The sequence below is a fragment of the Dipodomys ordii genome, unplaced genomic scaffold (genome assembly GCF_000151885.1).
Source record: "Dipodomys ordii isolate 6190 unplaced genomic scaffold, Dord_2.0 Scaffold35, whole genome shotgun sequence".
Taxonomy (NCBI): domain Eukaryota; kingdom Metazoa; phylum Chordata; class Mammalia; order Rodentia; family Heteromyidae; genus Dipodomys; species Dipodomys ordii.
In genome coordinates, this window is record NW_012267251.1 from 8743815 (window position 1) to 8758410 (window position 14596).

The 14596-nt window shown below is 42.0% G+C and overlaps 1 protein-coding gene across 1 annotated transcript in view; it reads right to left on the reverse strand.

The window, feature by feature from the left end:
* The window catches only part of Kdm5b (lysine (K)-specific demethylase 5B), a 113066-nt gene that overhangs the window by 41515 nt on the left and 56955 nt on the right, over window positions 1–14596 (reverse strand). The window contains exons 4-8 of the mRNA XM_013017312.1: window positions 9534–9611; window positions 7649–7771; window positions 6065–6235; window positions 2603–2699; window positions 785–894 (exon numbers count right to left, since the gene is read on the reverse strand). Coding sequence (XP_012872766.1) covers window positions 785–894; window positions 2603–2699; window positions 6065–6235; window positions 7649–7771; window positions 9534–9611 — 579 coding nt within the window. The remainder of the gene's footprint in view (window positions 1–784; window positions 895–2602; window positions 2700–6064; window positions 6236–7648; window positions 7772–9533; window positions 9612–14596) is intronic.

Consider the following 14596-nt stretch of genomic DNA (forward strand, 5'->3'; position numbering starts at 1 on the left):
AGTGGTAGAGCGCTTGCTTTGCATGCATGAGGCCCTGGGTTTGATTCCTCAGCACCACATAAGCAAAAAGAAAAAAGCCGGAAGTGGCACTGTGACTCAAGTGGTTAGAGCGCTAGCCTTGAGCTGAAGAGCTGAGGGACAGCGCCCAGGCCCAGAGTTCAGGCCCCACGACTGGACCCCCCCCCAAAAAAAAGTATCCCAGTTTACCATGATGAGTTGGCATTGAACAGATATTAAGACCCCTACCAGTTTAAAAAATATTTTTTTAATATTTGTACAGGGATAGTCAATGTGTTAAATATTGTGTGTAAGGTCTTACCTATGTGAGTTTTGTTACAAAAAACTAATAAAGTATTTAATAATAAAAAAATACAGGCTCATGCCTGTAATCCTAGCTACTCAGGAGCTGAGATCTGAGGGTCACAGCTCAAAGCCAGCCCAGGCAAGAAAGTCCGTGAGACTCTTTTCTCCAATAAACTGCTAGAAAACTGGAAGTGGTGCTGTGGCTCAAGCGGTAGACAGCTCGCCTTGAGCTGAAGAGTGCAGGGAAAGCGCCTAAGCCCAGAGTTCAAGCCCCACAACTGACCAAAATAATAATAATAATTTAAAAAAATAGAGAAATGAACAAGAAAGAAAGGATGAAGGAAGGAGGGCATGTCTGTAAAGCCAGCTTCTCAGAAGGCTGAGGCAACAGGAAGTTGGCCAGGGCAACCTATCAACATGCTTCAAAAAAGAAGGAAAGGAAAGAGGAAAATAAACGGGAGAAAAGGTGATGGTGACTCACAGCATTGGTGGCTTTTTTAGATCGACTCTTCGGCTTTTCCTTCTCACTCTCTAACGTATACTCTTTCTTTTCAATGGGTTCTTGCTTGATGTTGCTTTTCATTTCTTTGTCTGCAAGGAACAATGCAAAGTCACCTTGTGTCCCATGCTTCCTCTGCTCCCGCCTCATCCTCCTCACCTCCTCCACCTCGGCCTCCCAAAGCACACTGGACACAGAAGTACACAAAACACTTCCTGTCTGCTTTCCATTTTGCAGCAATAGCAGCCAGTGTCACTACATTCAAGGCCACACTTCCAACCCCTGAAATCAATGTTCTCTTAATCATGAATCCACCAACTTGACCTCTTCCATATTATATATTATATCTCCTTGTAGTCTAAGATAATTAATTTCCTGTGGTCTATCTCCTAGTCTCTAATACCCTTAGTCCCAGTAACTGAAAATTTTGAGTAAAAACTAAGTTATTATTGAACTATCACATGGTAGGCATTATCCTAAAGGCATTCTATAAATCCAATTCATTTCAAAGATAAGAAAATTGCTACTAAAACAAGGTATTATCTCACCAGGCTCAAGATTGTTCATGTCTATAATCCTAGCTACTCAGGAGCTGAGCACTGAAGATCAGAGTTCAAAGCCAGCTGGGCAGAAAAACCAGTGACTAACCAAAACACCAGAAGTGGAGCTATGACTCAAGTTCCTTAAGCACAAAGCTCAAGGACAGCACCTAGGCACTGAGTTTGAAGCCCTAGGGCTGACAGAGGCATGCACATGTGTGTGCATAGAGTTCAAGCTCCAGTATCCTCTCCCTCTTCCCCCATCCCACCCTCACTCACTCACTCTCTTTCTCTCTCTCTCTCTCTCTCTCTCTCTCTCACACACACACACACACATACAGATACTATCTCTAAGGTCAGTTTGTTGGGCCTAGATTCATATTCATGTTGTTTTTACCACACTATGCTGCCTTTCCACTAACTCACTGATCCCTCCCTAAGAAGAGCCAATCATAGTAATTTTGTCCTATGTGTTTTATACCCTGTGAGTATACAGGCCAGCAAGGATTTCTACAATTCACTTTCAGAGGATATCTGTCTGCCTTGCCTGAAATGACAGTCAAAGGCACCAATGCTTTTTGCAAATTGTGTGCATGGAGGGGGGAGAAAAAGAAAGGAGAGAGAGGAAAGGGGAAGAAGAGAGGAGAGAGGGGGGAGGAGAGGAGAGAGAAGGAAAAGGGGATGGGGGAGAGGAGAGGGGATTGAGGAGAGGGAGGGTGGGGGAGAGAGACAGGGAACTGGAACTTAAACTCTAGGTCTCAAGCTCTTGCTGGGCTTTTTCACTAACAGCTGATGTTCTACCATTTCAGCCATACCTCCACTTCCGGATTCTTGTTGGCTAAGTGGAAATTAGAGTCTGGAGGTTTTGTCTGCCTGCACGGGCCCTGAATCACAGATCACAGCCTTTTGAGTAGCTAGGACTATCAGCATGAGATACTGGCACCCAACTAAATTTCAAGGCAGCAACTAGCTGCATTAAATCTTAGCCACTAGCAACATTCCTAATGTGCATGTGCTTCTCTGTCTCTTACTAGGCAGGTGATTATGAGACTAAAGACAGAGATATATTGTCTCTTACTAGGCAGAGATATATTGTCTCTTACTAGGCAAGTAACTATGAGAATAAAAGCAGAGATATATCGAACCCTCATTTCTCAAAGTCCAACAAAGTACTAGTACGTGACAATTGCTCTAGTGTGTATTTAATTAACAAATATTTTCACTTCTTTATATCTATCTTCTTCACAGATAAACTTCTTACCACTTTCATGCTTTGGAGTTGAACAACCCATTCGGCGTCTCAGATTATGAGTCCTAGATTCTGTTGTCTCTTCTGGTTCTATTTTAATATTCATGGCCTAAAACATTTTTAAAAAACAATGCTGTATATACAAATATAAAGAAAGAAATCTTTAAAAGTCCAATTCAAATCTCAAAGTGATGACACCTTTATAAAATTGAGCTAGCAAATCAGGGATTCAAAACATGCTTCTTTCTCTCAAGGACATATCATCTTTAGAGCTACTCACTTAAGGTAAGAATCTTGGAAGCTAGAACAACACTCTCTACTATCATAGATTAAAAAATGGAAGGAAAAAAATACTAGCAATAAATTATGAAGTGTTACTACTCAAATGGAGAGCAACTCTCATCTTCCAGAAGCATCTCAATTCTACATGTTTGTGTAAGGTCTGCACAGGGACACCTCCCTACATCTTGGCTAAGTTTCCACCAAGTATCTGTTACCTAGGTAACTGGCAGGCCTGGAAGCAGTCTCCTTCCCCTCCTGCTAGGTCATATCCTGGGCCACCTCTGGTCACCTGCCTCCCATCTGACCCTAGGAGGGACCCAGACCCTGAGGTCACATCCTGAACCAGTGTGGCCTCACCTTTCCCCCACCTGGCCACACCTCTTCCTGTCCCTGACCTAGATAAGTCCTGGCCCAGGAGTGGGTCACCCCCTCCTTCCTTTTTCAGCCATGCCTCTCCACCAAGCATGGCGGGGGCAGCAGTTCAGTAAATAAACTTCTTTTCCTGCCTGAATAGCGTGTGGTGTTCTCTTCACCGGCTACCTAATGAAACCTAGCTATTTAACATACCTTAACAGTTTCATTATGTTTTCACTAAGCCAAACCCCCAAGCAGGTATGTAAATATTACAATTTCATTAGCTTCTAAGATTTTGCTGACTGCTTTCAAGTCTACCACTTTTCAGAAACCATTAGTACAATCTACACCTCTAACATCACCAAATTCTTTTTTTTTTTTTTTTTTGCTGGACGTGAGACCTGAACTCTGGACCTAGGCACTGTCCCTCAGCTCTTCAGCTCAAGGCTAGCACTCTACCACTTGAGCCACAGCGCCACTTCCAGGTTTTTTTCTTTTTGCTTATGTGGTGCTGAGGAATCGAACCCAGGACCTCGGCACGCAAGGCAAGCGCTCTACCACTGAGCCACCTTCCCAGCCCCACCACACTGTTTTTGAGGAGTACACTGACAGCTCATTATGGGTGAGCTAAATAGCTTTGAGAGAAATGGCAGGTTACTAGGATTAGGGGGATTTTGTTGTCACCGTATTTTCTCCAGTGAATCTGCCCCAGTGTCTACAATATACCTGACATATAGTAGGGTCCTTCAACAAATATTTATCTGTGTTTTAGACACAATGTTTGCAAAGGGTATAAAATTAGCATACATATGGAGTGGGGAGAAGTTTCACAGTTACATTTCCGCACATGTATACAATGTATCCCCCCATCCAGCCCTCTCTTCTCAACCCTACACCCCTCCTTCTTAAAACAATCTTCAGCAGGTTTCATTGTTATACTTTCACACATGGAGATTAAACCACTATGATCATATGTACCCTCCTCCCTGCTCATTAGCTCCCAGGGCTCCAAAGAGTACAACGCCTCCTAATAACGCCCCAAAAGAGCCTGTTTACTTTCCTGATATTTTTCTTAAGTATGTTTTAATTGTACCAAGACTTGAGAAGACAATTACATATATTTCAGTTGTGCGTATGTTTTGCTCAGAAAAACTTTCTCTATTGCCTTCTCTCTCCCTCCTAAAACCCTGCAGCTTTCCTTGAAGTTCCTTATGTCATCTTCATGTATTACAACAATAAATTTTTAAATTATTCCCTTTCTCAGTCATCTTAAAATATCTAGACTTTTCAAATTATTTGCTGCATAAATGTCTGGCTGCTTTTGTGGGGGGTGGGGGAACGGTGATGCTGTCATTTGAACTCAGAACCTGTGCTTGCAACACAAGCAGGCAGACACTCTACCATTGTCACAGCTCCAGCTCTTTTTGCCTTCACTGATATTTTAGGTAGGGCCTCATGATTTATTTTCCCCAGACTGGCCTAGCACTGGCAATCCTTCTGCAGCTGGTATTACAGGCATAATCACTGGCTCTCTAACAATATAGATAGCAAGTTTCTAAAATACTGCAACTCACAGCGCAGGTTAAGACTCTCCCCTTATTCACTGTAACCTCCTCAACTTAGGAAGAGTTCAAGGACAGAAATTAACCTCTATGGGCAACAGTATCAGATTGATTATAAAACAGAGGCAAAGGTCTGACGTTGGCATATGCTTCTGAAAAAAGAGGCACATAGCCGGTGGCTACTCAGGAGGCTGAGATCTGAGGATTGTGGTTCAAAGCCAGCCCGGGCAGGAAAAACTATGAAAATCTTATCTCCAATAAACCACCAGAAAACCAGATGTGGCGTGTGGCCCAAGTGGTAGAGCACTAGCATTGAGCTGAAGAGCTGAGGGACAGTGCCCAGGCCCAGAGTTCAGGCCCCACAACCGGACCAAAAAAAAAAAAAAAAGAGACACAAAGGTTCTGCCTGGAGTGTTCTACTGGATTCACAGGCAACACATTAATGCACTCTTCAATTTGCTGGGCAGACACTCTTCCATTTGAGTCAATCTGAATATTGTACATTAGAAACAAATAAGAGGGGGCTAGGAAGGTGGCTCAGTGGTAGAGCGCTTGCCTTGCATGCATGAGGCCCTGGGTTTGATTCTTCAGCACCACATAAGCAGAAAAAAGCCGGAAGTGGCTCTGTGGCTCAAGTGGTAGAGCGCTAGCCTTGAGCTAAAGAACTGAGGGACAGCACCCAGGCCCAGAATTCAGGCCCCACAACCAACAACAAAAAAAAAAGAGGGCTAGGAATGTGGCTTAGTGGCAGAATGCTTGTTTAGCATGTATGAGGCCCTGGGTTCAATTCCTCAGTACTACATAAACAAAAGAGCTGGCTCAAGTGGTAGGGTGTTAACCTTGAGCAAAAGAAGCTCAGGGACAGTGCCCAGGCCCTGAGTTCAAGCCCCAGGATTGGAAAAAAATTGAAATTGAAAAATTAAAAAAGCAAATAGAAAACTTGTGGGGTGGGAATGTAGTTCAGAAGTAAAACACCTAATTATTAGTCCAAGTGCGAGGGGCTAGGTTTGATTCCAGCACTGCAAAACACACACACACACACACACACACACACACTTTCTGAATAGCACACTTTTCTCAGCTATCATCTGATCATACAAAATAAGTAATACTTATCAACATGAACTCCAGGAAATGATTCAAAAGGTGTTTGTTCTTTGCTGTTTTTTTTTTCTTTCCTTTTTGTTCTGTAGTTCATTTGTGTCTTTGGGAGTGTAAAAAGAGAGGCACTGAAATGGAGGGACAAAGGATGAACAAATGCAGCAATGGTACTCACCCTCAAACTGTCTCCAGACAGGAATAAGTTGTAGGGGTTAAGGATTCGCTCATAATGTCCTCTGATGTGTGAGCCTACAGCTTTGCCAGGAGCAAACCCCATCTTGGTGGCAATTTTGGTCCACTTTCTATCCTTGCAAACAACTGCAAATCCACCTTCTTCTGCAACTAACTGTGAAAATAACAAAAAGGAATGTTTAGAAACATATAAAGGAAACCATTTCTAACACTTAAGTATTAAGTATTACTCCAAGATCAAACTATTCCCAGATGTGGTTATCTTAAGAAAACAAAAACACATAAGCTATTACTGTGAAGTTGGAAACTTTAACATTGCTTTATTTTTATGTTTTTATTGTTATTATAAAGAGTAGCTACAGTTACTTAAGTAATGAGTGCATTACTTTTTGCATAAAGCCATCCCTTACCTCGCCCTCTCCCAGTTTTGCCCTGCTAAAAGCACTTTTGACAGCATGCTCTGTAAGCACTTTGTCCTTGACAAGGCTACCTCTCAATTCCCAAAGCAGTCACCTTAGTAAAACCAGACTAACAACTAAGTCTCTACTACCTTAGTCCTACCCTATGACTCTAAAGATTTCCATAAACAAAGGGGTGGAAAGTTTGATGCTATGCTTGCTGAAAATAATGAAATCTTAAGAATCAGGAAAAACCTCAGAATTCTCAGCTTTATCAACTTCAAAAAAAATCTGTTTTGTTTTTCTTTATCTGACCTAAAATGGAAGGAATAGTTCACAGAGTTACTGTGAAGTTTTAAAATGATTTTAAAACAAACAAACAAACAGGTGACAGAGCTGGGTGCCAGTGGCTCACACCTGTAATCCAAGTTATTCGGAAGGCTGAGATCTGAAGATTGAAGTTCAAAGCCAGCCCAGTCAGGAAAAGTCCATGAGATTTGTGTGTGTAATTTATTTCATTTTATTGGGAGGGTGATGTGCAGAGGGGTAACAGTTACATACATAAGGTAATGAGTACATTTCATGTCAAACCCATTCTAAATTCATTACTGTGAGTTGTTTTTTGTGTTTTGTGTTTTTGTTTTGTGTCAGTAGTAGGGCTTGAACTCTGGGCCTGGGCGCTGTCCCTCAGCTCTTCAGCGCTCTACCGCTTGAGCGACACATCACTTTCAGTTTTCTAGTGGTTTATTGGAGATAAGAGTCTCACGGACTTTCCTGCTAGGGCTGGCTTTGAACCACGATCCTCAGATCTCAGTCTCCTGAGTAGCTAGGATTACAGGTGTGAGCCACCCGCTCCTGGCTTACTGTGACATTTTTATCTCCAATTAACCAGCAACTCAAGTTGTAGAGTGCTAGACTTGAGCACAAAAGCTCAGGACAATGCCCAAGGCCCTGAGTTCAAACCCCAGGACCAGTCCAAAACAAACCAAAAACAGATGGCAGGAAAAATATTCTGTAAGGTCTCCAGATGATAGGGAGAACCTCATCTGCATTGCTCAACACAACTGGAAAATCTCATTTTATGTATTTCAGACAGCAAGCATTAAGACAAAGAGCAAATGTGCTGTCAGAACAGTATTCATTGAGTACAATGGTCATTAGTCTTTTACCTTATTTAGCTGGAACAGGTCCAAGATCTTCCTCTCTACATGCGGAATTTTCAGAGTGCTCCCCTGTAACTCCCAGTACTTTGCAATCTGGTCCAGGAAATTCAACTTTACACGAGTTTGAGCCTAAATGACAAAGAACTACATTTTAACCAACAACTTTTTCTTTTTCTTTTCTTCTGTGACAGAGTCTAGGTTGGTCTTGCTCTGCCAGACTCAATCCTCCCACTCAGCCTCCCAAGTAGCTGAGACTACAGGAATATGCAGCTGAGTGTGGCATGCACCCGGCTCCTGCCTGTACCCTCCCCAAGGAGAGATCATTCTTAGAATATTTAAATACAAAGCCACTTTCTAAATAAATGGAGGAAATAGTCAAAAGTATATAAGTAAGCATATATTAACAAATATATTCATGTACCAGGCAGAGTTAAATGCTCAGCAAGCCTTATAATAACATTTAGAACTGCATAACTTTGTGGTACTGCTTAAGACTATGACAAAAAGCTTCTGTGTATTATGTTATGTCTCCTTGCAGATGGATGGTTGAAAGGTCCTTCACAGTAGAAATTTTCTTATTTCCTCAGACAAATTTAAAAACAGACTTGCAATGATATGCCTACATATTATTAACAAGCCCTGACTATTCTCCATGGGCCATTTTTCCTTCCTATCCTGATAAAATATTAAGCCAGGTTGTTTGAAGAATTTTGTCTTGCACACTAGACCAAAAGATCAATGTTTAGATCAATATTCAGATGTTCACAACCATATGCAAGAACTCTAGTGTATATCTGTTATTTTCAAGTTAACTTGAAATTTAAACATACACTATAAAGTACATAAAAATATAAATATTAAATGTGATCATTAATGTGTCTACAGAATTCCATTTGTACTATTTCACTGAAAAATATTTGATTCAACATGGGCACTGGTGGTTCACTCACACCTGTAATCCTAACTGCTCAGAAGGCTGAGGATTGTGGTTTGAAGCCAGTGGGGTAGAAAACTCCATGAGACTCTTATCTCCAAATAACCAGCAGAAAACCAGAAGTGGCGCTGTGGCTCAAAGTGGTAGAGCACTAGACTTGAGCGAAAAAGCTCAAGGATAGTACCCAGGCCCTGCGTTCAAGCCCCACAGCCGACCAAAAAAAAAAAAATCCTTTGGTTCAGTGTAGAAACACACATTATTAAAATCTGATCAGATTTGTAAATAGTGTTATACTGAATCTATGTTATCAATACCCCCAAGCTTTTATCTACCCTATATTTTAAGCTTTCTGTGTGGTACTCCTGTATTCCTCATTCTTCCTTGGGAAACTAAATATATTATTAAAATCTAAGTTATGTACTTAAAGAATATGAAGGCTGACAATCTATTGTGCGATTTTCCAAGTAGAACCTCTGCAAAACTACATTCTAGTTATTAATATCTAAATGTAGAATGATTTAGATACATCAACTAATAGGCCAAAAAACAGAGTTTTTAATAAATGTGTTCTCCAATGGTTTTACTACCACTGTTTCATCATGGTTAGTTATCAGCCCTGTTTTCTCATTAAAATCAGATCAGTGCCGGGCGCTGGTGGTTCATGCCTCTAATTCTAGCTACTCAGGAGGCTGAGATCTGAGGATCATAGTTCAAAGCCAGCCAAGGCAGGAAAGTTTGTGAGATTCTTATCTCCAAAAAACCACCAGGAAACCGAAAGTAGCACTGTGGCTCAAGTGGTAGAGCACTTGCCTTGAGCTGAAGAGCTCATGGACAGTGCTCAGGCTCAGAGTTCAAGCCCCACAACTGACAAAAAAAAAAAAAATCAGATTGTGATAAAGTGTCTTCCAAGAGAAAGCTTCTAGAACACGGACAACAGAACCCCAGCAAGGGCATTACCTCCAATTCATTCAGCCTCTGGATACGTGGAGTAAAGTGAAGTTTATCAACATCACATGCAAATGGTGGCTGCCAGTCCTAGAAGAGACCAAGAGCTCTTATTAGGAGAATTTATATTGACACTCAGAATTATTACAGTTAAGTTTATGTACACCTATCTCTTAACCAGTCAAAACAATTTAAAACAGGTAGCTTATCAATCTGTGTCCACCACATCAGTAAGCAGAAAATGTACCATTCCCTTCCCTAATGGATGCTAGCTATATCCATACACACCACTCCCTTCCCTGGCCCAGCAATATCCGCTGCTGAAAAGTCAAAAAGTTGATGGGGCCAGGAGCTGGTGGCTCACACTTGTAATACTAGGTAATCAGGAGGTTGAGATCTAAGGATTGCAGTTGAAAGCTAGCCCAAGGTAGAAATGGAAGTGTGGCTCAAGTGGTAGAACGCCAGCCTAGAGTGAAAAAGCCAGGAAGAATTCAAAATCCTAATCTCAAATACAGTTTTAGAATTACTCTATTCTCTAGAGAATCCCATTATAGTGGGATGAGGGAATGATCATGAGGGATCATGATGTCATGAGGGAATGATCAATTAAGCAAAAAAATATGTATAAATTGTTACCTAAGTAGAGAGGAAACCTGAAACAACTGCTCAGGGATCAGAGTGCCTGACCCACAAGTACAAGACTCAAGATCAAACACCAGTACTACATGTGTAACTACCCACAACATGGGCATACTTGAAGGTATAAAATTTCACAAGTTTCAATTGGGGTATGAAATACTTACTCTGGAAATGGACAGTGGCTATGGTTGCTATGTTTGAACAGCAATGTGAACACAATCAGAGCCTCCCTGCTTTGGACACTTAAAATGCTTATAATGGTAAATTTTACATTATGTGTGGGGTTTTTTTATTTTGTTTTTGGCCAGTTCTGGGGCTTGAACTCAGGGCCTTGGCAGTGTCACTGAGCTGCTTTTGCTCTCTACCACTTGAGCCACAGTACCACTTCTGGCTTTTTGTGTTGATGTGGTACTGAGGAATTGAACCCAGGGCTTCATGCATGCTAGGCAAGCACTCTGCCACTAAGCCACATTCCCAGCCCTATTACGTGTATCTTAATATCTGACACAATTGAAAAAAAGAAAAAGCAATCAACACTTTAGTATGATCACTACTTGATGACATGGGAAGATTACAGGAGATTTTTGTTTACATACACATTTTAAATAAAATCTAATATATATTATTTAGTAAATAATATTACAGAATATGAGAATGAGAAGTCATTTAATACCTAGAAATTATTCTAGCCACATCAGTTGTTCACACCTGCAATTCTAACTACTCAGAAGGCGGAGTTCTGAAGATCCTGATTCAAAGACTGGGCAAGAAAGTCCATGAGACCCTAATCCCCAATTAAACACAAAAAGAGCCCAAGTGCCACACTAGTAGTGGCTCATGCCTGTAATCCTAGCTACTCTAGAGATCTTAGGATCATCGTTAGAAGCCAGCCTATGCAAAGTCCCCAGGAAATTCTTATCTCCGATAAACCACCAGAAAACCAGAAATGGTGCTGTGGCTCAACTGGTAGAGCTCTGGCCTTGAGCAAAAAAGCTCAGGAATGGTACCCAGGCCCTGAATCAAGACCCATCACTCACAAAAAAGAGAGAGAAAAAAAGCTCAAAGACAGTGCCCAGACCCTGAGTTCAAGATCCAGGATTGGCACTGGGGGGGTGGGGGGAATGCAGAGAGAGGAGAGAACTATTCTTTAACAAAATTGAGCTAGCACCAATAAAATGCATGCACACAATTAACTGTAGCATTACTAAGGAAGATATGACTGTTATATTGTAGTGGAACATGTGCTTAGAATGCCTGAAGGCCTGGGTTCAAGGCAGTGAGGGGTTGTGGATCAAGTGGTAGAGCATAAGGTACAAGTTCAATCTCCAGCATCAATAGCACTAATGGCTCACACTTGTAATCCTAGCTGTAAGAGGCTAGGCTCTGAAGGCTCACAGTTTAAAGCCAGCCACCACAAAATAACCAGCAAAAAGTTAGGCTAGAAGCATGGCTCAAGTGGTACAGTGCCTTAAGTAAGAAATCCAGGTGAGAACATGAGGCTCTGACTTAAAGTCACAGAACATAGTCAAAGGAGCAGGAGGAGGAATACTTGTTCAAGGTCCTAGAGTCAATCACCAGTAATCAGAAAAAAAGCTGAGTTACAAAGCAGACTACAAATTAGTACAAAACTACTCACTATACCAAAATAAATGAAAGAAAAATAAGTGACAGTACTATTTACAGCAATCAAAGGTAGTTCTGAAGTGTTCAGTGAACTTAGCTAAATTTAGCTAATCTTTAAATGGCAGTTAATGACATGCTACATTTCATTAGTTAAATATCCTCCAAAATAGGACACCTGGGATCTAAGGGCAGGAGGATTGCCAGTTCTAAGCCACTGACTCAAGACCCTGACTCGAGAAAAAACAAACCAAAAACTCCATCATAGGGATGGGATGTTTGGCAATATTAGTACCAGGTTTGCTTGCTTAGCTGGTGCTCTGACACTTGAGCAATCCCTTGAGTCAGTCCTATTTTTTTGCTGATTTGCTGTGTTGGTGGTGGTGGTGGTGGTGGTGGTGGTGGTGGTGGTAGTGGTTACTGGTCCTGGAGCTTGCTCTACCACTTGAGCCACAGCATTACTTCTGGCTGTTTTTTCTGTTTATGTGGTACTGAGGAATCAAACCCAGGGCTTCATGTGTGCTAGGCAAGCGCTCTACAACTAAGCCAGATTCCCAGCCCATTGGTGGTTATTTCTGAGGTTGGGTTTCCCAAACTTTTCTGCCCTCACTGGCCCTGGACCAAGATCCTTTCACTTTTAGCCAAGATCTAGAGTAGGTTATCCTTTTAAGTTTGACTTTTTTTGTCTTTAGATCAATAAAGGTAAAGTAAAATGTTTACTTATTTGGAACACAATGTAGTACAAAGAAACTACATCACTTCTTAACAATCTACGGCAGGATAACAAGAACTTTATAATAATGAGAGCTTTGTTTGCTCATACTTTTAACAAAGGTGTTCAGAAATGAACTGATGTGAGCCAGGTCCTGGTAGCTTCAATTCTGTAACTCTAACTACTCAGGAGCTGAGATCTGGAAGGTTTTGATTCAAGACCAACCAAGACAGAAAAGCTCACAATTGTAACTTGAAGGTAGGAATGAGAGGGAAGAATAGGGGGAACAACAGAAGGGGTGACACTAATCAAGATGCATTGTATTCATAATTGTAACCTCTTTGTACAACTAGTTAATAATTGGAAAAGTAATTAGGGGCTGGGAAGGGGGCTCAGTGGTAGAGTGCTTGCCTTGCATGCATGAGGCCCTGGGTTCGATTCCTCTGCACCACATAAACAGAAAAAGCTGGAAGTGGCCCTGTGGTTGAAGTGTAGAGCACTTGAGCTGAAGAGGGGTTCTGGCCCCATGAAGGAAGGAAGGAAAGAAGGAAAGAAAGAAGGAAAGAAAGAAAGAAAGAAGGAAAGAAGGAGAAAGAAAGAAAGGAAGGAAGGAAGGAAAGACAGGGAGGGAAGGAAGGAAGGAAGGAGAGAGAGAAAGGGAGGGAGGGAGGGAAGGGAGGGAGGGAAGGAAGGAAGGAAGGGAGGGAGGAAAGGGAGGAAAGACAAAAGACAGACAGACAGACAGACAGACAGAAAGAAAGAAAGAAAGAAAGAAAGAAAGAAAGAAAGAAAGAAAGAAAGAAAGAAAAAGAAGAGAGAGGGAAGGAAGGAAGGAAGGAAAAAGAATAATTAGCCTTAAAATTAAAAGAGAAAAGTCCATAAGAATGAAGAGCAGTCTTGAGTGCTTACTACCTTACGGAATAAAAAAGTCCCTGGTGCCGGGCGCTGGTGGCTCACGCCTGTAATCCTAGCTACTCAGGAGGCTGAGATCTGAGGATCGCAGTTCAAAGCCAGCCTGGGCAGGAAAGACCGTGAGACTCCTATCTCCAATAAACCACCAGAAAAATGGAAGTGTCGTAGAGCGCTAGCCTTGAGCTGAAGAGCTGAGGGACAGCGCCCAGGCCCAGAGTTCAAGCCCTACGCCAAAAAAAAAAAAAAAAAGTCCCTGGTGAAGTCCAGCCTCATTGTGTCCTGAGGGGTTTTATTTGTTTTTTATGCACGTGAGTTTCTTTGTATCAAGGTTAGCACTCTACCACTTGAGCCACAGCTCCACTGGCTTTTTACAGGTGTGAGCCACTGGTGCCCAGCCTCTGTCCTGAGTTTTAATGCTCAGAGGGACAAAGCCATTAAGATGATGAACCACACTGGGCACTGGTGGCTCACATCTGTAATCCTAGCTACCTACAAAGGAGGCAGAGATCTGAGGAATCAAACCCAACCAGCCAGGGCAAGAAAGTTGGTGAAAATCTATCTCCAAATAACCACCGAAAGAGCCAGAAGTAGAGCTGTGGCTCAAGTGGTAAAGCACTAACTTGAACACAAGCTCAGAGTCAGCACCCAGACCCAATCGGGGTTGGGGGGAGCGGGGAGCGGGGTGCAGGGACAAAAACTTTTCAATGGTAAGTAGAACTTGCCAGGTATGGCAGCACAACCATGTGAATTCCAGCATTCAGGAGAGGATCACAAGTTTGAGGCCAGCTAGGGCTACATTGTGATACCCTATCCAAAAAAAAAGAATTATTTTAGTTTCCTTAGCACTCAAAAAGGTATTCCTTGGGAAGGCAATTAAGCAGAAAGTTGAAGCTGCATGTCCTCAGAGAGGCTGAGAACCATCAGGTCAATGTTCACCTCAATCCCAGCACTAACCTGGCAACAATTACATAAAAGCATGTTTAATGAAACTGTTTAAAAAATAAAATTACAGCTGGCACCAGTGGCTCACGCCTATAAAACTAGCTACTCAGGAGCTGAGATCTGAGGGTTGTGATTCAAAGCCAGCCCAGGCAAGGAAAGTCCATGACACTCTTATCTCCAATTAACCACTAGAAAACCAGAAGTGGCGCTATGGCTCAAGTGATAGAACACTCCCCTTGAGCTGAAGAGC